General features: G+C 41.5%; 1 protein-coding gene across 1 annotated transcript in view; it reads right to left on the reverse strand.

Moving 5' to 3' along the window:
* The window catches only part of LOC120515751 (adenylate cyclase type 2-like), a 623137-nt gene that overhangs the window by 207880 nt on the left and 389016 nt on the right, over nt 1–26241 (reverse strand). The window contains exon 4 of the mRNA XM_039737035.1: nt 24303–24452. Coding sequence (XP_039592969.1) covers nt 24303–24452 — 150 coding nt within the window. The remainder of the gene's footprint in view (nt 1–24302; nt 24453–26241) is intronic.

The raw sequence follows: 26241 nt of genomic DNA on the forward strand, positions 1-26241 counted from the left end.
ATAAATATGCCTCATCTGAAAGCAACGTCAGAAAAGAAACTGCGACGACGGAGGAGCGACGTCAGAAAAGAAAACAAAGACATGTGTGGCCAGTTGTTGTGATGTGAAATTTTGCTTACAAGTTGATAAATATTTTGTATGTCTTTATTTGTAACATGGAGAAAGAAATGTAATATTAGTGTTACATTATTGATAATAACAGCAATGGTTTGGTGGTTTAGGAACCCCTAAACCCCTCTGCGGACAATGGGTCTTTTAATTTATGCTACATGGTTCCTCAGTTTGTTTGCCCATTTGATTTTATACAAGGGATGCTATTGGTGGATGGCTGAGAAGATACCCAATCAGAGCACGTATTACGTATTAAATAAAACTCCTCAATGATATACGAAATGCTTCCCGGGCGGTGCTTCGCACACTTCAAAGCTCTAACAGCCCGTATTGATTTTTGATTGTTTGCTTTTCTCTGCCTCTCTCACTCTCTCTGAAATTCTCTACTCCTGACGAAGAGGGTGTGAGCAGAAGGGGTTTTTGCACAGTGGCTGTTGGCTTAGAAGATACGGACGCTCCTCTAAAAAATGCTGAAAGACTACCTTCACATTGATCCCTTCATTGCGGCTGGTTTATCGCGGTGCTTGCATACTTAAAAGCCCATCAGCCCTATTGATTTTTGATTGTTTACATTTCTCTCTCTCTCTGACATTCTCTGCTCCTGACGAACACTCCTTTGAAGAGGAAGATATGTTTGCATTCTTTTAATTGTGAGAAAGAACTGTTATCTCTGTCTTGTCATGGAGCACAGCTTAAACTTTTGACTAAAGGGTGTTATTCCATGTCTATTGGGCTCTAATAATGTTAAAAAACGTATTTAGAAGGCCGTAAACAGGTTTGCTATGCTCTAACTGCGAAAATATTAGATTTATAAATAAAGAATCCTACTTCGTGAAAATTCATTTATCTGTCTGGAGCGGATTAACAGCGATAAACGAGGGTTTACTGTATAACTGTGCGGAGAATATTAATAAACTGTGGGAGAGTTTCTAAGGGATTAAAATATATAAAAATAACCACACAAACATATGGTTTCTACTTTGTGCATTTTCACCTATCGCAGGGGGTTCTGGAATGCAACCCCCGCGATCGAGGAGGGATTACTGTATATATATATATATATATATATATATATTAGCAGTTGGAGATCCACAAAGGAGAAAATGAATCACGATCATAAAGTAGTTTTATTCCTGAGCTTTCAACCCCTACCAGGGTCTTTATCAGAGGATAATGCTTAGACTTACAAGAATCAAATGCAATATATAGCAATACCTTACAGGGGTTATAGCTAGGTCCGTGTTGGGGGGTTGGTTGGGGGTTTGAGGTTGTTGGAAGTAAAGTCTTGTTTATTAAGAATAAGTTCTTGTTAAATTTGCATATGCTGGATTTATGTCCAAGTGTCTGTTGATGGCGTTCTCATTTGATAACCAGGATTCAGCCAGCTCTCTAGCACTTTTATTATTGGCTTTAAATTTTACTTGTACATCGTCCCAATTAAATGTATGTCCTGTTGATTTAGTATGCTTATAGATCAATGACAGTGCGTCCTTTCTTCTGACGGCGTATGGTGTTCCTGTATACGTGTTGCGATTCTTTTTGAAGTTTGTCCAATGTATACCGCTGAGCACGAACTGCATGGAATGCTGTACACTGTGTTTAGTGTTTCTGTATAGTGTTTAGTGTATCCTCTGATGAAGACCCCTGGTAGGGGTTGAAAGCTCAGGAATAAAAACTACTTTATGATACGTGATTCATTTTCTTCCGTTGTGGATCTCCAACTGCTAATATGCAAACCGTATCACAGACCCTCTCTTCCATATATATATATGTATATATAGTATATTTGTACCTTTACGTAGAATGTTATTTGATGCAAATTTGAGGTTTCAGATCATGAATACAATAACATTTTCTATATCTGAATTGTTTTCTTTATGTGGAGCGCTATTTTGCATTTTTAGGTTGCAGATCATGAATATGATACATTTTTTATATTTGAATTTTTAACTTTCTGTGGAGTATTGTTTTATGCAATTTCGAGGTTGCTGATAATGAACATGATAACATTTTTATATTTAAATTTTATCTTAACGTGGTGGGTTGTTTTATGCAATTTTGAGTATGCTGATAATGAACATGAAGACATTTTTTATATTTGAAATTTTACCCTTATGTAGAGTGCTCTTTAACATAATTTTGAGGCTGCAGATCATGAATATAACATTTTTTACATCTGAATTATTACCTTTACGTGGAGCGTTATCTGATGCAATTCTGAGGTTGCAGATTATGGATATGATCAATTTTTTATATTTGAATCTTTAACTTTATGTGGAGTGTTTTTTTTATGCAATTTCGAGGATACCGATCACTAATAGGATAAAAAAAAAAGTCTATCTGGATTTTTACCTTTATGTGAAGTATCGCTTTATGCAATTTTGAGGTTTCTGGTCATGCATATGATCATATTTACGATATTTGATTTTACCGTGGTCCTAGGCCTCTAAGAGCCACTACCAGAAGGTTGAAAATGTCAATTTATAAGCACGTGCAATGTGTATCATTTGGGACTATTCCAAGATTAATGAATAGGAATATGATGTTATTTTTGATCCTTTACAAGGGACCTAACCCTCTATGGATATCAGTCAGAGGCTAAAAAATGACAAATTTTTATAAAAAGAAAGTATTCAGACTTGAAAAATTTAAATGGTTTATACATTATAATATATCAAAAATCTGATGCAACTATTCTTGTTAATTATGTACTTCTACCTCATGAAGTAAATCTTTATATTTTGTAGGAACACTGCAATGCTATGCTACAGAGATGCTATAAAATGAAATTTTCAAAGCACCTAAATCCAGTTTAGTGTCATGAGGGCCCCGGCCCTATGGTATGTGAGCCCTTCAGTTACAACAACCCATCAAACTTTGGGGATTCGTGAAGAAAATCAGAATATCTGGAGAAAAAACAACATTGACAATCAGAAAACAAGAAAACTTCACACACATAGCAATCAGCTGTGTGATTCAAACCCAAGATGTCAGATTTATCAGTATGCATGTTAGGATATACACTGATGAAACAAACACTTAGGACCACCGCACTAATGCTGAGTAGGGGCTCCTTTTGCTCTCCGAACAGCCTCAATTCCCTGTGTCACAAGATGGCGGAAACCATGTGCGTATCTACCATCAGTGGTAACTCGTGTACTCTTCTTGGGCTCTGCTAACAAATGAGTATTTGTATATTTCAGAAAATATGCCTAGTAAAATAAAAATCCACATTTTAACCAACACTGCAAACATTAGAACAATCTGGATGACAGCGGGCCTTTCAGCCCAACAAAGCTCGCCAGTCATGTCCACTTAATTCTTCTAAAAATACATCAAGTCGAGTTTTGAAAGTCCCTAAAGTGCTACTGTCTACCACACTACTTGGTCACTTATTCCATGTGTCTGTGATTCTCTGTGTGAAGAAAAACTTTCTAATGTTTGTGTGAAATTTCCCCTTCACAAGTTTCTAACTGTGTCCCCGTGTTCTTGATGAACTCATTTTAAATTCACCGTCTCGATCCACTGCACTTATTTTCTTCATAATTTTAAACACTTCACTCAGGTCTCCTCTTCATCTCCTGTAAAGGCTCAGCTCTTTTAATCTTTCCTCATAACTCATCCCCTGTAGCCCTGGAATCAGCCGAGTCGCTCTTCTCTGGATTTTTCTAGAGCTGCTATGTCCTTGTTGTAGCCTGAAAACCAAAACCTACACAAAGTACTCCAGAAGAGGCCTCACCAGTGTGTTCTAAAGCCATAAAGTCCATCGCAGGGCAAACACACACACACACACACACACACCAGGGCCAAATTCACATTGTCAATACACCAACCTGCATATCTTTAGAAGTGGGAACAAACTGGAGCACCCAGCGGAATCCCATGCAGACACTGGCAGAATATGCAGACTCCACACCGGGAGGACCCGGAATGTGAACTCAGGTCTCCTTACTGTGAAGCAGCGGTGCTTCCACTGTGCCAACGTGCTGCCAGAGTGGCATTGTCCTTCTGCAAATGTTTCATGGATTTTTATTAATTGCACTCTCAGAATAAATTTTAGGTAATTTTAGAAAAAATTTAGGTAGATTGCCCAGAGGGGACTGGGCGGTCTCTTGGTCTGGAATCCTTACAGATTTTATTTTTTTCTCCAGCCTTTGGAGTTTTTTTTTTGTTTTTCTGTCCACCCTGGCCATCTGACCTTACTCTTATTCTATGTTAATTAATGTTGACTTATGTTTATTTTTTATTGTGTCTTCTATTTTCCTATTCATTTTGTAAAGCACTTTGAGCTACATTTTTTTGTATGAATATGTGCTATATAAATAAATGTTGATTGATTGATTGATTGATTGATTGATAAAGTTAATTTTCTGTACATGTGTACACAAATTTAACAGAGACTCGCTGTTCTTTATGATCACCCATCACAAAAAACCAGCAAGTCTGAATTAAATTGTGTTTGGTACGGAAACTGTAATGATGCTTGAAACTGCTTTCAAAGAGGAAGCTTTAAGTAAAACACTGGTCTACGGGTGGGTTTTGCATTTCAAACAAGGGGAACCGTCACTTGATCGTTGATCCGTGTGACTTTTTCTTGTTCCCACATATGAAAAAAGAACTCAAAGGAAAGCGTTTTTGTACCGCAAAGGGAAGACAAAGAAAAATCGCTACAGACCTTGGACAAAAATGTTTCCACCATTGGGAAAAATGTTGGGACATGAAGAGTACTTTGAAGGAGACTAAAGATTCAGTAAATAAAATTTATTAAAACAATTTGCTTTTTCAATTCCAGTAATTTATGGGTATCCCCTTGTATGCAAATATATATATCTATTGTGATAGATGGCTGGCCGTTCACCCCGGCCAATACCCCCACGCCGCTAGGTGGAGCCTTACCTGCAGCATGGAGGTGCCCCGAATGCCAGCAGGGAATTATGGACATTGTAGTTTTCCTTTACAGCCCTGCTGGATACCATGGGGGCCAATAGAAGGCGCTGCAGGGAGGAGCAGTGACTATTTTCTTACCGGAAGTACGTCCGAGTCACATGGACAAGGGGAATGACGTACTTCCGGGGTGAAGAAAAGGACTTTTTATCTGACCTGGAAGTGATAAAGAATCACATGGACTTTGGATTGGAACACTTCCGGGTCAGGGAATATAAAAGGATTGTGGGAGCTCCCAGGCGGCGAGCTGAGGTGGGTGGAAGGGTGGCAGCGCGTCTGGGAGTGGTGGAGAGTTTATTGATTAGTTATTGTATTGCATTTGATGAGTATTGTGGGGTGGAAAGTGGTTTATGCACTGTGCTGTATGAATAAAGTCTACTTTTGGACTTTCATCTGGTGTCTGGCGTATTGGACAGGGGTTCAAGGGAGCAATAGCGCCCCCTATCTGTCACACTATACACACACACATACAGAGAGAGAGAGGCTCCGCCCACCTTCTGTCATCTTCCTGAAGCTTCCACGAAGAGCGCTCTCTTAGCTTGCACGTCTCACGTCTCTCAATCTTGTCTACAAGTTCAAGCAATTGTTCTCACGGTAGAATTTAATCAGTAAACTGGCTCCCAGTTGAAGTTGCACCGAATGTTTCTCCGTTTCAAGATGTACGAGTCTGCAAATTTGCCGATGCTTTTCAAAGGGAGACTCTGAAATTTAAAAGCTTTGTACAGCGCAATCTGCTTGAGATATCTGAATGAAAATCAAAGTGTCTTGAGGCACTTCTTTGAAGAAAATGTGTTCCACAGCTCAACAAAAATAGGTTCACAGGGAGCCGAGTTGTTTCATGCGGTAGGACAGACGGACATGGGCTTTAACATTAATCGCGTCACATATTGTATGCAAACGCACCTAACAAGGATGGGTGGCTGTACTGTATATCATGTAATCAATGCTTAATTGCATGCTGTATTATTAAAGATGTAAAAGAAAAAATTTGCCAAGCTTCATCGTTATTTTTATTAAAATGGCAAGTCCTCTTTCTTCCCCCATTAACATCTTCGTATAGTAAGACATCTTTATTTTACACAGTCGGAGGTCTCATTTAGCCAGCAGGCTGCTTTTGCTTTTTTCCCTGCCAGTACTACCTCATTGTGAACGACTGTTCAAAAAAAAAGAAATCAAAACCTGACAGAGATGGGCATTGCGTGCACCCTGAACTCAGTGTGAGAGCGGGATAATCGGCCATCAGGCCTTACATGTTTTAAATCAACATTTGGCTTTACTTTTCTTTTGTATCTGTCAGAAAAAAAATAATGTGTGTCATTTTCTGGTATTGATTTCTTTGTAACAGACACAAAACTCCAATTCTATCGACTAATGGAGCGTATGGGTTTAGATTTTTTTGTGTGAAAGCAATATTTGTAAAGAGAAAAAGTTAAAATAAGCACCAAAAATCCAGACATCACTAGATGCCTTCCCATGGGGCACTGCTCCTCCAACTCAGTCCTGGGAACCCCCTGTGGCTGCAGGGTTTTGTTCCAACTGCCTTCTGTTTTTATTTGGATCCCAAACCTGCTTACGCAAAACGTTGTTTCCAAGGTTCTATACTTTGGTGTCAATGTACAAATGATAAGAACTCCCTTAAAGCAGCGACGTGTTTATCATGTGCTTCAGAATTACTGTGTTGCATCTGATCAGGATGCCTCCTGGACGCCTCCCTGGTGAGGTGTTCCGCGCACGTCCAACCGGGAGGAGGCCCCGGGGAAGACCCAGGACACGCTGGAAGGACTATGTCTCCCGGCTGGCCTGGGAACGCCTTGGGATTCTCCCGGAAGAGCTGGAAGAAGTGGCCGGGGAGAGGGAAGTCTGGGCTTCTCTGCTTAAGCTGCTACCCCCGCGACCCGACCTCGGATAAGCGGAAGAGGATGGATGGATGGATGGATGACAGTAACCCATACTGACAAAATGGAAAACATGTTTCCTGAAAGATTTGCAAATGCATTAAACTTAAAAAACTGAAATCTCTCCTTTCTTGAAGTATTCAGACTCTGAGTTGTGGACCTCCAAATTGGAGAATTGTCTAGCTGCAGCTTGCAATACCTATGACATAGATCAGGTAATGCCCACAACGTCAGTCAGAAAATGCCCTTTGACTCAGATAACCCTTCTACTATTCTAATCTTAACTATAGTGTAATGGGGCCTTAATGTTAATCATAGTCTAATGTGATTGGTGTTACGTGACGGACGTTGAGGGCGTTTCGTGATATTGGGGCATTACATGACTGACCTCGTAGATAACTGCAGTCTGCAATTACACCCTGTTTCCAAATTGTGCTCAGGTCCATCCCATTTGCTTTCATTCTCCTTGCGATGCGTCCAGAACTCGATTGCAGTCCACCCGTGGCAAACTGAACTGACTGGACATCCTTTAGAAAGGCACATGCGGCGTACCTGTGTATATGTCACTGGCCCCATGAATAGGCCACAACAACAGAAATGATAAAGCAGCAAATCCTGAAGTGTATGTGAGCTTCGCCTCCACCAGAGGATGCGCTACATTAAACATGTAAGTCTGAAACTGAACTCCGCCGACCTTGCTGTTATCCGGGTCTTTGGCCTAGTCTGTGGAATACAGGTAAAGTGAAACAGCAATGAGATCACAATGTGGATGAGGTTGAAAAATGGAAAGGCCGTTGGTCCAGATGACATACCTGTGGAAGCACAGAGGTGTTTAGGAGAACTAGATTGTTTAATGGAATTTTGGAAAATGCGAGGATGCCTGAGGAGTGGAGAAGAAGTGTATTGGTGCCAATTCTAAGGATGAGGGGGATGTGCAGAACTGTAGTAGCTACAGGGGGATAAAATTGATGAGCCACAACAAGACGTTAAGGGAAAGAGTAGTAGAAGTTCAGTTAAGAAGTGAGGTGATGATTAGTGAGCAGCAGGATGGTTTCATGCCAGGAAAGAGCACAACCGATGCAATTTTTGCTCTGAGGGTGTTGATGGAGAAATATAGAGAAGGCCAGAAGGAGTTGCATTGCGTCTTTGTGGACCTGGAGAAAGCATATGACAGGGTGACTGAGAGGAGCTGTGGTATTGTATGAGGAAGTCAGGAGTGGCAGAGAAGTATGTAAGAGTTGTACAGGATATGTACGCGGGAAGTGTGACAGTGGTGAGGTCTGTGGTAGGAGTGACGGATGTGCTCAACGTGGAGGTGGGATTACATCAGGGATCGGCTCTGAGCTCTTTCTTATTTGCAGTGGTGATGGACAGGTTGACAGACAAGATTAGATAGGAGTCTCCGTGGACTATGAGGTTTGCTGATGACATTGTGATCTGTAGCGATAGTAGGGAGCAGGTTGAAGAGACCGAGGAGAGGTGGAGATATGCTCTAGCGAGGAAAGGATTGAAGGTCAGTAGGACCACCAAGACAGAATACATGTGTGTGAAGAAGAGGGAGGTCAGTGGAACGGTGAGGATGAAGGGAGTACAGTTAGTCAAGGTGGATGAGTTTAAATACTTTCGATCAACAGTACAGAGTAATGGGGAGTGTGGAAGAGAAGTGAAAAAGAGAGTGCAGGCAGGGTGGAGTGGGTGTAGAAGAGCGTCAGGAGTGATTTGTGAAAGATGAGTATCAACAAGAGTGAAAGAGAAGGTCTACAGGACGGTAGTGAGACCAGCTATGTTATATGGGCTGGAGACGGTGGCACTGACCAGAAACCAGGAGACAGAGCTGGAGGTGGCAGAGTTAAAGATGCTAAGATTTGCATTGGGTGTGACGAGGATGGATAGGATTAGAAATGAGGACATTAGAGGGTCAGCTCAAGTTGGATGGTTGGGAGACAAAGTCAGAGAGGTGAGATTGTGATGAATGGACATGTGCAGAGGAGAGATGCTGAGTATATTGGGAGAAGGATGCTATGGATAGAGCAGCCAGGGAAGAGGAAAAGAGGAAGGCCTAAGAGAAGGTTTATGGATGTTGTGAGAGAGGACATGCAGGTGATGGGTGTGACAGAGCAAGATGTAGAGGACAGAAAGAGATGGAGAAAGATGATCCGCTGTGGCGACCACTAACTAGAGCAGCCGAAAGAAGCAGAAGAATTCTACATTCACATTCTCAGGTGTGTCCTCAATAGCTAATTTCACCAAAAGTCCCATTAGACAGGATCACATACAAACACCCACATACATATAAGTAATCCATAGCCGTTAGGGTAGTATAAGAAAATATGTTGCATCCGGAAAGTATTCACAGCACATCCCTTTTTCCACATTTTGTTATGTTACAGCCTTATTCCAAAACAGATTAAATTAATTTTTTTCCTCAGAATTCTACACACAACACCCCATAATGACAACGTGAAAAAAGTTTACTTGAGGTTTTTACAAATTTATTAAAAATAACAAAACTGAGAAATCACATGTACATAAGTATTCACAGCCTTTGCTCAATACTTTGTTGATGCACCTTTGGCAGCAATTACAGCCTCAAGTCTTTATGAATATGATGCCACAAGCTTGGCACACCTATCCTTGGCTAGTTTCGCTCATTCCTTTTTGCAGCACCTCTCATGGCTCTGGCTGGGCCACTCAAGGACATTCACAGAGTTGTCCTGAAGCCACTCCTTTGATATCTTGGCTGTGTGCTTAGGGTCGTTGTCCTGCTGAAAGATGAACCGTCGCCCCAGTCTGAGGTCAAGAGCACTCTGGAGCAGGTTTTCATCCAGGATGTCTCTGTCCATTGTTGCAGTCATCTTTCCCTTTATCCTGACTAGTCTCCCAGTACCTGCCGCTGAAAACCATCCCCACAGCATGATGCTGCCACCACCATGCTTCACTGTAGGGATGGTATTGGCCTGGTGAAGAGCAGTGCCTGGTTTCCTCCAAACGTGAAGCCTGGCATTCACACCAAAGAGTTCAATCTTTGTCTCATCAGACCAGAGAATTTTCTTTCTCATGGTCTGAGAGTCCTTAAGGTGCCTTTTGGCAAACTCCAGGTGGGCTGCCATGTGACTTTTACTAAGGAGTGGCTTCCGTCTGGCCACTCTACCATACAGGCCTGATTGGTGGATTGCTGCAGAGATGGTTGTCCTTCTGGAAGGTTATCCTCTCTCCACAGAGGACCTCTGACAGAGTGACCATCAGGTTCTTGGTCACCTCCCTGACTAAGGCCCTTCTCCCCCAATCGCTCAGTTTAGATGGCCGGCTAGCTCTAGGAAGAGTCCTGGTGGTTTCGAATTTCTTCCACTTACGGGTGATGGAGGCCATTGTGCTCATTGGGACCTTCAAAGCAGCAGAGATTTTTCTGTAACCTTCCCCAGATTTGTGCCTCGAGACAATCCTGTCTCGGAGGTCTACAGACAATTCCTTTGACTTCATGCTTGGTTTGTGCGCTGACATGAACCGTCAACTGTGGGACCTTCTATAGACAGGTGTGTGCCTTTCCAAATCATGTCCAGTCAACTGAGTTGACCACAGGTGGACTCCAATGAAGCTGCAGAAACATCTCAAGGATGATCAGGGGAAACAGGATGGACCTGAGCTCAATTTGGAGCTTCATGGCAAAGGCTGTGAATACTTATGTACATGTGCTTTCTCAGTTTTTTTATTTTTCATAAATTTGCAAAAACCTCAAGTAAACTTTTTTCACATTGTCATTATGGGGTGTTGTGTGTAGAATTCTAAGGAAAAAAATGAATTTAATCCATTTTGGAATAAGGCTGTAACATAACAAAATGTGGAAAAAGTGATGTGCTGTGAATTCTTTCCGGATGCACTGTATTACAGAAAAACTGTACTTAAAGCATGCTATGTTATCTGTCTGGCAAAACTCTGGGCCAGAACATTTGCCCCTGATTAGCTTATATGCACAGGCACAACTAGCTTCTTCATTGTAGGACTCTTTTTTTCCAATAACATTTCTAAAGGCAGGACACAACAGTATTAAAGCTACTCTATCATGTTTCAAATACCTTCATAAACTAACCGTTTCATATTCACACATGTATAAATAACACAGTAGTAATCACTCATCACAAACATCTCAGTCATTCTACAACTTACTTACACCTAATACAGTTTACAAAATATACATTTAACAGGAGTACCAAGAGTTCAGGAGCCAAGCAAATATTTACAAAGCCGGACTCTCGCCTGGAGAGTGTTATTCACGTCACTGCCATCTATCTAACACAAAGTGGCGGTCTTTGCAATGGAGGATCTTGCCGCCCGCATTTGTCGAGTTTTAAACTTTGCATCTACATAGCGGTACTCGTCAACCCACCGCCGTAGCTTCCTGAGATTCACATCGGAGTATAACTTGACTCACGGTTAAAAGTTAACAACTTCTAATTTATCACGTACTAACCTTGGGAATGCAGGTAAAGTGGAGCAGCAATGGGATCAAGCCGCTTCCAGTCCGTCATCCAAGTTGTGTGTGAGGGGCGGGCAGACTTTTATCCCCTTAATGCATCCCCAACGGAACCACTTAGTGTGAATTTACTGTGCATTTACTGCTCCATTCCACAATCCTTTTTCACGGTCCACTCCACAACTGGAACCGATTGTTTCCCACATATCATGACGTAGGTTATTTATTGGAATAACAAAACAAAACAAAAAAAAAAAACAACATTGTGGCCACATAATATATTTGAGCGTGTCACATATAGAAGGTCCCACAGTTCACCTTGACGTTATTTCCAGCTTTCCAGGCTTTGGTGTCAATGAAGTATCACACATGCCCGTCAGAGGATTGCCTTCCGGTATCACTTGAATTATGCAACACTACTCTGGGAAAAGAGGGGGCGCTGACGCTAGCAACAGTCTCATGTCCTTTTACCCCTCACAGTGCTGAGCAGACACCCAATGAGGGCAACAAAGGAAGAGAGGCCCCGCCCCTTCTGGTCCATCTATATATATAATTAACTAAGGCAATACAACCATGGAAAGCACGCCGGAAGGGGCGTGGACTCACTGAGCCGCCGATAAGTAAGACACCTATGGCGCACGCAGAAGGAGCCACGCCCACCAACTCCACCACGTTGACTGTTCATAGAGACATGTTTCTCGCGGAGGTAAATCGCCATATGCAGCGTGTAAAACGGTTTGCAAGGGGTATCCCATGGGATCCTCAAAACAATCCTTTACAACTGAGGTTAAAACACAATGAAGTAAGCAGTCTTTAAAAACCGAGTTTTCGGTTACGACTCACGACCGCGTGCACCATAGCAAACTGTTTTACTGTGTTGGTTCGTTCCGTGCATTGTTATAATGTTGCTTTTCTTGCTGATTTATTACATTACCAATTTTTCAAATGTTAATTTTCTTCCTGTGCTTAAAAATCATTAAAAACCGGCCTGATTATGCACCGTATGGCTGAAGAAGGCAAGACTACTTCTCTCCATTCTTGCAACATTCTACAGGGGCATTCTGATCTTCTGTATCACCGCCTGGTTTGGGAACTGCAAGTGTCTCTGACCATAAGGTCCTACGATAAGACAGTGAACACTGCAGAAAGGATCATTGGGATTGAAGACATCTCTGTAAAGCCTTGCACAGCATTGTGAAGAACCACATCCACCCCTCTCAGGGTCTCTTTGTCCCACTTTCCATCTGGCAGAAGGTGATGTCGCATCCAAACCAGTCCTGCCAGGATCTTCTACTCCTTGGCTGTTCAGACCCTGAACTCTGTGCTGCCCCCCTTAGCCTCAGATCTGCTCCTAGTAGTGTATTCATACACTGTACATTTGTTATACTTGTCACCACTGCTGCTTTTTATTATTAGTTTTATTGTTATAATTTATTTATTCATTACTGTCTATTTCAAATTATGACTATTGTAAGGGACAGCCTTAGATAGAAAGACCAGGGGAGAGAACGTGCACAGGGCATTATCTCCCCCGAAGTGCTAGATGGAAGCCCTCCTAGGTTGCAGCAGTGCCTCAGATCCCCACAGGACAGCATGGGACATGGAGTTCTTTGACTAAAACCTGTTGGGTTCCATGGGTGCTGCAGGGACTGGGGAGCCCTACTTCATGGGGTTTCCGTCTCACCCAGAAGGGCTTGTGGGCCAAATGTATGGAAGACTGGAAGTACTTTCAGGTGGAAGATAAAAGGAGCTGCCTGCCTTAGATGGACGAGCCAGAGTTGGGTGGAAGGTTGACAAAGCTTACGAGGAGGAGTAGAGAAGGCAGTGACCAGTAAAAGACAGAGAGAGATAGGAAGACTAAGAGTGTGCTTATTGCACTTTACTGTTCTTGAGGCTGAAGTGGTGGGAAACGCTTATAAAGAAGAGTTTTCCCACAATAAAAGACTCTTTGCCTTTTAACTTGCTTGTTTGTGTTGGGTGTTTGGGGAGTTGGAGCGCCCAATGGTGTCCACACTATCTATTCACCTGCCTATTATTTATTTATTTATTTACAGTATAGTTCTTTACCTGCCCTGCACTTGTCCTGTATTTATGTATATGTCGTGCCACTGTATGCTGCAATACAGTGTATGGATGGCATGACAATAAAGCCACCTGACGTGACTTAATATAAGGTATGCTTATCACGGCCAGCATTGCTAGTGACATTAGTGATCGGGGGGTCTGGTGTGTGGGTGTGTGTGCGTTGGGACAGGAGGGCTTTTAGCAATTTGCTCACATTTTTACTGTTTCCACCGTCTCGCCACATTACGAGCAATCAAAAGGTTGCTGATGGCGGGCTATTTTTAGATCTCAATTTCTGCTTAGTTTTCGGAGCTGTTTGCTCAGAATCAGCTGGCTCTGCTAAGAATGAAAAGTGTTTAATGATGCAGAAGAATGACTCATTTTCCCTAAAGAAATCACTTCACCTTTGTTTTTTTTTTTTTCTTTTCCCTCTTAGATATTTGAATATTCAAAGTCTCCATATGGATGCTAGAATATGATGATTTCCCACGACGATAATAGGTTTGAGAATGTAGTGACAGAGATGTCAGTTAACTAACAGTCTGTAAAATTCCCCAAAGTGTTTTCCCTCAAGGAGACCCGCTCACTCTTTATTTTTACAAAATGTGAACGTATTGACGTAAGAGTTGTATCAGACACAAAGTAAGAAGGGCCAGGCCAAATATTAACCTGTCACATAGTCATTCGCCATTTATAATTATTTTTGTTATTTCATTTATCCTGATGAGGGTCACCTTAGTGACACATTCAGCTGGGCCTCACCAGGCCACCCTATTATCAGCAAAGCTTTGAGACCCCTTATGGTGTTAAACGTTCCCAACACTTCCCAGGCCTGATAAGGTACATCAATTCCACTGTGTGTCCATGATCTTCACCCAGTGGGCCATGACTTGTGTACTTCCTGATCATTCTAACGGCTGTGGACTTAAAAAGTACTGAGACCCCTTCACTGTCTGCACACTTTATTGTGCTGTAGATTTAATTTTAATGGCAAACAGTTGCCATTTTTGACCATCAACGGTCTCAAACTCATCCTGTGAAGAGCCACAGGGGCTGCAGTTTTTCATTCCACCCACTTTCCATATTAGCTACCCTCTCCTGCTGCGAATTGAGAATACCATTGGATTCAGAAAGTATTGAGAAGACCCCTTCACTGTCTGAAACTTTTAATTTTAAGTGGACAAATTTGCTATTTTTTTTCTCATCTATTCCCAATAGTGAGTAGCAGGATGATGTATGAGGTAGGTGCCCACCCAATGAATGAAAACCTGCCATTGTAGGACATACCCACCAATTAATTGAACAACACTGTGTGAATTTAACATGAATTTTTAGTCTTAATTTTAATTTCCAAAAATCACAGAGTCATTGACAGTTGCATCACAAGCCATCATGTGCTAAACCCCCCAATAATTTGGTGATGATGATAATAATAATAATAAAACATAAGTAACATGATAGTTATAATTTGATACTAACCCTCACCTATTCTGTTTCTCTTTTCGGTACTCAAATGTGGCACTTGGTGCCACGGCCCACCTGCCAAGTTATTGTGCCTGCTTATGGTAAAGTCATCCCTGATGGAGGATCGCAGGAGTCCTTTCATCGGATTGGCTGGCCCAGCACTGTTTTAGCCGTGGAATGGCCAAATGGGGAGGCGGCTTGATGGCTGAGGTCTCCAGGACTCTAAACAAATCCAAATCCTATTATGTGATGTCATCCTCTATTAAATTCTGCTACGTACTTCTAAAATTTTTATTTGTATACTGTATTGAGGATTTGTTCTCTTCTGTGTATTATATTGTATTGACCCCCTTCTTTTTGACACCCACTGCACGCCCAACCTCCCTGGAAAGGGGTCTCTCTTTGAACTGCCTTTCCCAAGGTTTCTTCCATTTTTTCCCTACTGGGTTTTTTTTGGGAGTTTTTCCTTGTTTTCTTAGACAGTCAAGGCTGGGGGGCTGTCAAAAGGCAGGGCCTGTTAAAGCCCATTGCGGCACTCCTTGTGTGATTTTGGGCTATACAAAAATACATTATATTGTATTGTATAATGGTAAATGGCCTGTATTTGATATTATGTATTTGAGTGCCTAACTAGAGTTCAAGAACCCCCCTAGGCGCTTTACAACACAACAGTCATTCACCTATTCACACGCTGGTGATGATAAGCTACTATGTAGCCACAGCTGCCCTGGGGCACACTGACAGAAGTGAGGCTGCCGAACACTGGCGCCACCAATCCTTCCGACCACCACCAGCAGGCAAGGTAGGTTAAGTGTCTTGCCCAAGGACACAACAGCTGCATTCTCATGCCGGGAGCCAGGATCGAACCTGCGACCCTCCGATTGCTGGACCACCCGCTCTACCGACTGAGCTACTGCTGCCCTATTTTATAATAAATATATAATTTCTTTCCCATGCTAAAGGTGGGCATAAATGGCAAATGTATGCAGTCACAATTAATAAAATAAAGTGTGTGGAAAGTGAGGGGGTCTGCGTAGTTTCTGAATCCACAGAAATGTTCAATTAGCAGCAGGCTTTGGCTACGATTATGGAAAGTGGCTGGAACTGAGAAGCTGCAGCCCCCCGTGGCTCTCCGTGGACTGAGTCTGAGACCCTTGCCCTACATAATTACATTCCTCATGTCTTCCTGTAAAGAATACGTTTTTTTTTTTTTATCTATTCATACCTTTCCTACATTAGCAGTGCAGAGTCAAGATTAGCTGGATTGCTGCAGAAGATACCAGTGAATTAATTTTTAATCATTAGTGTCTCATGCTTGATTTCATAGCCTCCATGAAAAAATGCCATCAGCGAGTGAACCATGAGAAACTCCTTATACATTTGTGTTAACAAATAATTAAGCATGAAGCCTCACAGATTATACGATGTTAAATTATTAGATAATTGTTTCAAAGAAGTTCAAATTTAGCATGATGGAAATAATTAAAATGTCATAAAGGTTACAAATAATAAAATCCAAGAGATGTGCAAACAGCAGTTTTGGAAGAACTGGTACAGTAACTCTCTGCCTACTTTGAAATGCTCGAGTGAAAGCACAAGATGGCTTCAAAGAGATAGTTTTACGGCATATCAGATGTTACTGAATGGTTTTCATAGCTACGATGGAGGATGCCAAGAAAAAGGATGGTAGCAAATATGAAGACCTGTACAATGTCAGAAAGTCTAAAAATGACACCACGTTAAAGCAATACTCCACCCAAACTTATTTTTGATGTCTTACTTTCCCACCCTGCAGTCTGTAGTGATGGCCTCCTCCATCAATCAGGTGCCTAGGACAGAATGGCTAGATAGAAGTCATGCTTTTCATGCAGAATGGAGATAGCAAAGCTACTGAAAGATGAAGTATTGTGACTGGGGTTGGTGTCCTGACCTGGATGGTACACGACTCCTTTACCTGGGCAACAATCGGAAAGCCAGAAGATTAGCAGATGTCACCTTGAAAGTAGGTACACTGGTGTCCTGGCAAGGATGGACTGAAGACCTTAACCTGGCCAGTGTAATGGAGGGATATGGAGAACCTATTCAGACTATTGGCTCTCCCGACACCCTACGTGGCAGCATCAATAGGCTACACTACCTTTATGGACACCCACAGAGCTTGCTGGGAGTTGTAGTCCCATAGAGCAGCCCTGTTGGGTTCTGTGGGTGCTGCTGCAGAAATTCGTGATCCCTATTTTGTGACGCTTCCTACGAATAATGCCCCGGCACCTGAAGTTCTCCCAGGTCTGAGATACAAGGAGCTGCTGTGCCTCACTCAGGCAAATCAGAGTCGTGTATGGACGTTGGACAAAGCTCAGCTGGGAGGAGTGGAGGAGGAGAAGAAAAAAAGAGAATGGCGTTTGGCATAACTTGTGGAAACTTGTTGAAAGTAATTGGTCCAAGAAATTACTATTTGAACCTGGGAATTGTGTCTAGGATATAGGGCTCTCTACTAGTCACAGCGTCTATGGTGACTAAAGGTGGACAACAGCAAACGATATCAGTGGCACACATGAAAAAAATCTCATTTCAGTCAAGTCCTGCAGTCGCACGCTCACAATGTGCCGATCATATGTATTTATACAAGAACACTGTCAAACAAACTACTTCCAGAAAATGCCCTCATGAATGGAAATGGAACACAGTCAGACACAGCCAAGCATTTGAAAGTTCTGAAACGTTCAACCTGCTCTTGGCTACACTGTGGACCAAATGTATGGAAGACTGGAAGTACTTTCAGACGAGACGAGTGGGCATGTAGAAAAGAACTGAAAATCCAATACTGACCTCTAAGTATTTGGACACTCCTGATATCCTTCTGCTGTGAAACATTCTGACCTGTCATTGTTCACACGTCTTAAACAACTGTTATCATACACTGAGCATTTCTGTATTATCTATATCTATTATTTATTTATTATATTACATATCTATTGACTATATTTATGTATCTAGATTGCAAATACCATACATTGCATCAATGTTCATATTGCTAACTACACGTCAATATTGCTGCTACTTCTTTGTCTTGTCTTGTTTGTGTTTTAATTTTAATTTTAAATTTTAATTCTATTATTATCTTATTATTTGCACGTCATGTTGTTACTTTGTGGACCCTGAGCTACACAATTTTGTGTACTTGTATATGGTTGAGATGACAAAGTTCACTTTGAATTTTCAGCTTCCACCTCCTCCTTCTTGTCTAAGCTCTGTCCCTCTGCAGTTCTCTGCCTAGAACATTCAGGATCTGATAGGATCTGATGGCATCAGAAGTGTCACTCTGCAGCACTTTACTCTGTTGTTCATCGTTTGCCTTCCTGCTGTATGCCTCTCAGTCTCTCTCTCTGGCTTGTCATCAATGACATGGCTCTTAAAAGGACTTCCTAAGCTGATAAGTGTCAGCGGATTTTCTATTCTCATGTCTCAACTCTTGTAGTGGGTAGCGTCCCTGTCCTTTAAGACTTTTAAGTATGACTCTGGGGTTCTCTTACCTCAGTAAGTATTCTGTGTTGTTTCTTTCAAGTGGACATCCATGTCCAGGGACAGTAGGCACACTGTTAAATTACCTCCACTTTGAACACTTTGACTAACCACAAACTCTTTAAAATGACATTGTAACCCTTTCCAGCTTTATGCAGATCAACATTTCTTGATTGTAGATCTTCTGAGATCTCATTTTTTGTTGGGCATGCTTCACATCAGCAGATGCTTCTTGTGAAGAGCAAACTCAAAATTATTTCTTATTGGTCGAAAGTAGCTCTGAACCACACCCCCAATCTCATTTCATCAGTGGAACTCCACATTTGCTGACTCCTAACTTGAGTTAGCTTGAGTCAAAGTTCACGTGTGTTATTTTGTGAGTATGTTTTCTGTGGTGTACCTTGTTCAGGATCCATGTTGTACCAGAGCGGGTGCAGGACAGTTCTAAAAACTGTGCGGTTAAAGCCTTAATTACACTTACCATGAGACACAGAGCACATGCTGGGGGGTGGGCAGTGACAAAACACATGCACACTCACTGCGGCCCCTTTGATCGGCAAGTCAATACTCTCCTAGTCAGTAGGTGACAGTTTTTGCTCAGTGTTGTGTTCCTAACAATTTCACAGCAGAGAAAGCGAGACTTCTGATGGAGGAATAGTTGTGCCTGCTAACACCAACTTTAAGAGAAAAAAAACGGTGCGTTGAGATTCTCCCAGTCAGTAAGTCAATGTCACAAAACTAACGGGGTCACAGCAGAGGCTTTTTGAAGACTTGTACAGACAATTACTGACTTTAAGAGGATGAGAACGAGAAGGTGGAGGGTCAGACCAAACAGCCAAAACCATTGAATGGAGGGCAAGCATCACATCCTCGTGAGTGGCGGACCTGCCTGATGAAGAGATGAACTTTGGATATTTTCCTTGTGCTTTGATGACCAAGTTAAGTCATATTTAGCTCTTTGTTCATCACTGTGGCATCCATGTAACCTGCCTCTGCCCAAAATGTATCATTTAAGATAGATAGATAGATAAATAGATAGATACATAGATAGATAGATAGATAGATGTTAAAGGCACTATATGGTAGATAGATAGATAGATAGATAGATAGATAGATAGATAGATAGATAGATAGATAGATGTTAAAGGCACTATATAATAGATAGATAGATAGATAGATAGATAGATAGATAGATAGATAGATAGATAGATAGATAGATAGATAGATAGATAGATGTTAAAGGCACTATAGATAGATAGATGTTAAAGGCACTATATAATAGATAGATAGATAGATAGATAGATAGATAGATGTTAAAGGCACTATATAATAGATAGATAGATAGATGTTAAAGGCACTATATTATAGATAGATAGATGTAAAAGGCACTATATAATAGATAGATAGATAGATAGATAGATGTTAAAGGCACTATATAATAGATAGATAGATAGATAGATAGATAGATAGATAGATAGATAGATGTTAAAGGCACTATATAAATATAGATAGATAGATGTTAAAGGCACTATTTTAGAATATACACATAGATAGATAGATAGCGTCCTCTATCTGTCACACTGTCGTCCTCTTGAACCCTCAGACAATACGTCAGGCACCAGGCAAAAGTCCAATAATTCGACTTTTTATTAATAAACAGTGCACAAAGCACCCTCCTCTCCACAATACTCATATAATAATCAATCGCTAATCAATACAATAAACAATCCTCCTACTCCCAGACGCGTTGCCACCCATCCACCCAGCTCAGCTCGCCGTCTGGGATTTCCCATTTTCCTTTATATTCCCTGACCCGGAAGTGTTTCCAATTTTTCAGTCCATGTGACTTCCTATCACTTCCGGGTCAGATAAAAAGTCCTCTTCTTCATCCCAGAAGTACGTCATTTCCCCTGTCACTTTGCCTACGATGTATTTCCGGGTTATAGGGCACATACGACTCTCTGGGCCTCCCTGCAGCGTCCTCTGTTGGCCCCTGTGGTATCCAGCAGGGCTGTAAAGTAAAACTCCACTGTCCATGATTCCCTGCTGGTATCTGTGGCACCTCCATGCTGCAGGGAGAGCTCCACCTGGTGGCCTGGGGGCATTGGCCGGGATGACAAGCCGACCATAATCCACAATAGATAGATGTTAAAGGCACTATATAAAAATAGGTCTCCCATTAATGTTACTTAGATAAAGATCAGACATTATTTTAGAGTAAATTTACACATAAATGCAGTTATTTACCAAGGCTTTCCATACTTTTTCTTACCACTGTCGATCTGCACTTGTATAGCGCCTTGACACGGTATACGCTGAATACACAAATGTCTGTTTTTAAAAGAAGATGCCCAGACTTGAATGTACATGTCTCAAATAAAAGCTGCAGTTGGAAAAAAATTCACAGCTGGCCCTGTAAAAACATCTGGGAGACGTCTTCTGTGTGTCTGTGGAAAGGACTGGCAGCCTGACAGGCTTTACAATTTGAAGGGAGCAGCAGACGCTGAATATCCTAAGTGACTCAGGTGCAAACAAATTACTGGCAGAATCTAATAAAACTATGTAAGATATAAACAGTATGTAGATTACCACTGGAAAGGAATAATGCAAAGGGCACATCTGTAAGAACCGCAGTGTCCTGTCAATTCCTTTAGAAAAAGCGAGCTCCTTTGCCAGGAAATTGGGTTCAATTAATATTGATTTTTTTTTATTTCTTAAATATCTGAATAAACAGAGAGGCCTTTTCTTTCCAGCTTTTCAATGTGTGATGCTGTGATGTGAAGGATGACGCAGTGGATACTGCTGTTTCATTGTGGATCCTGCACTGGTTCTTTAATGGTACTTTATGCTTCTTTACTAGGTTGTGTTGTTCCTTGTTGAGCCCTTGCTTGATGAAGCACCATTTCATTGTGGGAAGGTTTCTTTGCATATAAAGTTGATTCTTTTTGCTTTGAAAAACTTTGTAATATGTAGAAAAACGAGAAAGCATTAATGTTTGATTAGTTACCTAGCAGGTCACCGACAGATTAAGACAACCTGCACTTAGCCTGTGTGACTGAATGCAGTAAGAGTCCTTTTAAAATCAGGACTTGTTGCAGTTTCACAAATCTGCTACCCTCTGTTCTTGGTTACTTACTATTTTCAGATCTAAATAAGTTAAGGTCTGCATGTCTGAGGGTCACCCTCTAAGTTCTTCCCAGGTATGTGATACCATTCCGAGTTGAGAGGGGGCGCTGCTGCTAACTTTCTCGTCTTCTTCTTCCTCCACAGTGCAGAGAGACAACCCAGCGAGGGCAATTGACTCCACCCCTTTCATTCCCTGGGCCATAAAAGCGAGACCACCTGGAAGGGGGCGCCAGCTCTGGTTCAAGTCACCTAAGAAGAGGAGCTCCATAGCTTGTTCACAGCTGATTTAGTCGTGTTCACTCAATTAGCCCGAGTGTTTCGGGGCAGCAATTTTGTACTCCACTGCGTGCTGTTTTGGTTGAATTTTGCAAGTAAGCAGGGACAGCTGGGTTGATACCCCAAAAATTTGTCACAGGATCAGACTGTCAATCCATTGGATGATTACAGGTTCTATCTGGAAACTTCATGTGGTTGGGTCTTTTGCCACCCAAAAATGGCTCCCCTGTGGCATCGCTCTGAAGGATCACCCTGGCACCTTTATTCTCAGGAGAGTGGTCACTGTTTGTGTGGAACCTGCACATTCTCATGAGGTTTTCCTTTGGGTATGTTGAGTTTTCTTTCACATTCCAAAGATTTGTGAGTTGTGGTAGTGGATTAGTGTGTCAGAGGGTCCCACAATGAATTGACACCCCAGCCAGAGTTTGCACAAACGTTTTACACAGAATTGAATTCACAGTGAAATTTAGTGTTTCAGTGAAATGCATGCCATTCCCAAAAATTGAGAAAGCCATTTACCGTATTCATTGTCTCTCCTCACAGCATGTCCGTACCACATCGACTAGCTTACCTGGACTCTCTTGGATATCTCTCCCACTTTTGCTGTACCTCTGATTGTCTCACTTCTTATTCTGTCCTTTTTTGTAATACTTATATATTGACACGCATGGGTGTCTCAGGGTCCCCGACAAGCTCAACTGAGGTAAGCACTGCCACTCTTGGGCAACAGGGGGCTCTGTCACTAATGGCATCCTCTCCTTTCTCTACAACCCTGAGACGATGCCTAGTGAGGCCCCTCCCAACTGGCTGTGACTGCTGAGCCAGCCCCGCCCCTTCCAGTCTACAACTACCAGAAAGGTGGCATCTGATTGCCAACAAAGACCCAAATCTGTGAAGAGCTACAGAAATAAGAAAGAAGGAATCGCTGAGAGCACAGCTGACTAATAGCAGCATCAGCACTGTTTCAGTTATTTGTTTCTTATTTTGTAACAATTAAATGGGGTTGCCGGGGTGGTGCCTAATGTTACTTCCGTCTCATGACTGCTTCCTTGCCACCTGTCACTATATATATATATATATATATATATATATAGTGGGGAACAGGCCAGACACAGACAGGTAGACATGATTATATGCACCACAACACGTTTATTTTACAACTATTTACAATAGTGAACACACACAACCCAGTGCCACAGCACCAAATCACCCTCAAAAGTCCAGGCCCTCACAATGCTTTACTCTTCAGGCCACCTCCTTGCCTCTCCTCCCGAGCTCTGTCCTCTTTCACCCGACTCCAGCCTTAAGTGGAAGGAGGCAGCTCCTTTTATATACACCCGGATGTGCTCCAGGTGCTTCCCGGTAATTCTCCACCGGCACTCCCCAGTGAGGCGGAAGTGCCGGCTGCGCACCTGGCAGCACTCTGGGTGTCCCCAGTCCTCTTACCCCTAGCACTTCCGGGTGTGGTGGAAGTGCTGAGGTCCAGGGCTCCAAAGGCATCGGGGCACTCCCTGGCGGTCCCCAAAAGTCACCAGTGCGGTCACCCCCTCGTGGTCTGGAGGAGGCGCAAGCCCTCCTCCGTTCCTCCTGGGCACAGCCCCAGCCACTCGCCACTATATATATATATATATATATATATATATAGACTTTCTTACATCTTCATTTGACCAAAATATATCATTTTTTTCTTCTCTTGAGCTTCTGCAAAGTTTTAAGTTACCCTTGGGGACAAATAAAAGTGTATCTAAACTAATTGAGTTTAATCTAAAATAAATAAATAAATAGTAATAATTATAACCATCACTTGAAAATAGGAACATACCTTTTTATTTCATAATTATAATGTACCAATAGAATTCAACTTTATTGTTATCATTATTATCATATAAAATCGGTATTGAATGGTCCATCCACATCAAATCATATTTAATGGCGATTTTACAAAGCAATAAAAATGATTGTGCTGAACAACAAAACAGAATCAAGTACATTAACTTATATAATATTTATTATGTACACAACTAACTTAGTTGTCTCACACTTTCAGTTCCTCTTCTGATGGCATCAACAAAACTAAACTAAAATCAGACCAAAGCTTAACTGCCCAATCAGACCAAAGCCAAAATTACCAATCAGACCAATGCCAAACTGACCAATCAGACCAAAGCTTAACTGCCCAATCAGACCAAAGCCAAAATGACCAATCAGACCAAAGCTTAACTGCCCAATCAGACCAAAGCCAAAATGACCAATCAGACCAAAGCCAAACTGCCCAATCAGACCAAGGCCAAACTGACCAATAAGATTGCTCTTAGAGACTGCACATACAGACCTTAGTGTTTAATTATATAGGAGATAAGAAGAATCTTGAAAATGCCTGTCGTTGTTGAACAATACAAGAACAGCGTAATTAAAACAGAAAAAACCCCAACCTGTTGCTGTTTTTCAAACTCGAGTTTGATAGGAGATTTGATGCAGTTGCAGGTATCCTGGTAGGTCTGCTTCAGAGCCAGCTCCATTAAATGCTTGTGGTAGGCACCTGCCAGGTTTCCACAAATGAAGATGATAACATTTGCCAGGATCTGGAAAAACAAAAATATATTTTAAGGAGAAAAGAAGGTAAATCTACACAGTCAGCGGAGGACCACACAGATATAACACAGGCCGTCATCAGGTGTAGGAATCAAAAGCAGGTCATTAGATCCATGAAGCAACAAAACTTCTCTCTGTGCCCCAGTGACATCCTAGCTTTATATCTTATACTAAAAAATAAAGGTGGTTAATAGCACACTCATAATCTGGCTGTGCAATAAACAAACTGCGGTGTCTGCTGAATTTCTCATCGATTTTGTGTAATGGTAATGTCTATAGCTGAAACATTTCCTTTATCTCTGTGGTGCACTCATTAGTTAGCAGATTATCATTATATACTCACTCACTGCAAGTGCATTATTCCTTATCCAAATTACAGATTCTTCTTTTTTAGCTCTACTTGTATTGATTTACCATTTCAGTCTCCGTCATCAGATCAGACAGGGCTCATTAAACGGTAAAGAATTTTCTCAATTTTTTTTTTTTTTTATAAAGAAGTGTGTGTTTTTCTCTGTTTTAAAAAAGGCAAACAAAAATCTCAAAGGGTAAAGAAACAAGATTCTTTCCTTTAGGCAAGTAAGCCTAAAAAGAGAAAAGCAGTAAGTGGGCAAGTTCACATCGCCTTGTTACCCTGCTAGAGATTCATGTGACTAAAAGGATAAAAAAGGTACATGATGAAAGCCATCTTTGATTCAGCAGGCAATGAATCTACAACACTGAAAGATTTTCACTGTTAAATATTAATAAGGCTGCTACCTCCAACTCTCAATAGTGTATCTATCCTACTATATACTGTCTTTCACATCTATCAATCTTAGAGTGCTGTTCCTATCTGTGTTTCTACACACAGTGGGGTCTGAAAATTATTCAGACTCCTTGACATTCTGCTCACTTTACTGTGTCATAGATTTAATTTTAAATTGATAAATTTGCCACAAATGTATTAAAAATCAAAAGCTGGGATCTGTCATTTCTAAAAGTATTGAGACCCTTTGGTGTGGCCCACCAATCCATGCCCAGGTGTGGTGTGGTGTCAGTGCAGCCAGTGAAGGTCTTATCCTGCTGCATGTCATTTTTTACTCCCCTGGCTTATGTCTCAGTTCCTTTTTCATATCTTTTTTATCCCTTGTGAACGCTTTAATTGCTTTTATTGATGTACATTTTGTAATTTTGTGGCATTTGTTGATGTTGCATTGTTTTTTCTTATTGTGTTCAAAAGAATTATGTATGCCCGGTTCGGAATGACTTCACCTTTTTATTTTGTCCAGAGCCTTCTGACTTAACGGTATGACAAACACACACCCCCATATATGATGCAGTGTTCAATGTGTCTTGATGTCTAGTTATGCAAGACATATGGATTTTGTGGATTCTCCCAAAGTTTGTGGTCCTCTAGCTCCAAAATGAACTTCATGTTCAGTCCATTTTAAAGCATATTTTGTAAAGGAAATGACACCCTTTTGAATTTATTGGGACTTCCAATTCACGACTGAGAGGATTTGATGAACCAACAGATTTGCCAGCACCCATTAATCTAGGATTTGTGATAGGAACGGAATAAGTTGGTGACTCCGACTTTCCCTCTGTGTCTTCCCTTGCCATTTAGATAGATAGATAGATAGATAGATAGATAGATAGATAGATAGATAGATAGATAGATAGATAGATAGATAGATAGATAGATAGATAGATAGATCTATAAAGAGTGATCAAAATGCAGGTATAACAGACAATAACTTTGTATAATGTTACATTTAACCCCCGGGTGGAATTCAAGAG

The sequence above is a fragment of the Polypterus senegalus genome, chromosome 15 (genome assembly GCF_016835505.1).
Source record: "Polypterus senegalus isolate Bchr_013 chromosome 15, ASM1683550v1, whole genome shotgun sequence".
In the NCBI taxonomy this organism is placed as follows: domain Eukaryota; kingdom Metazoa; phylum Chordata; class Cladistia; order Polypteriformes; family Polypteridae; genus Polypterus; species Polypterus senegalus.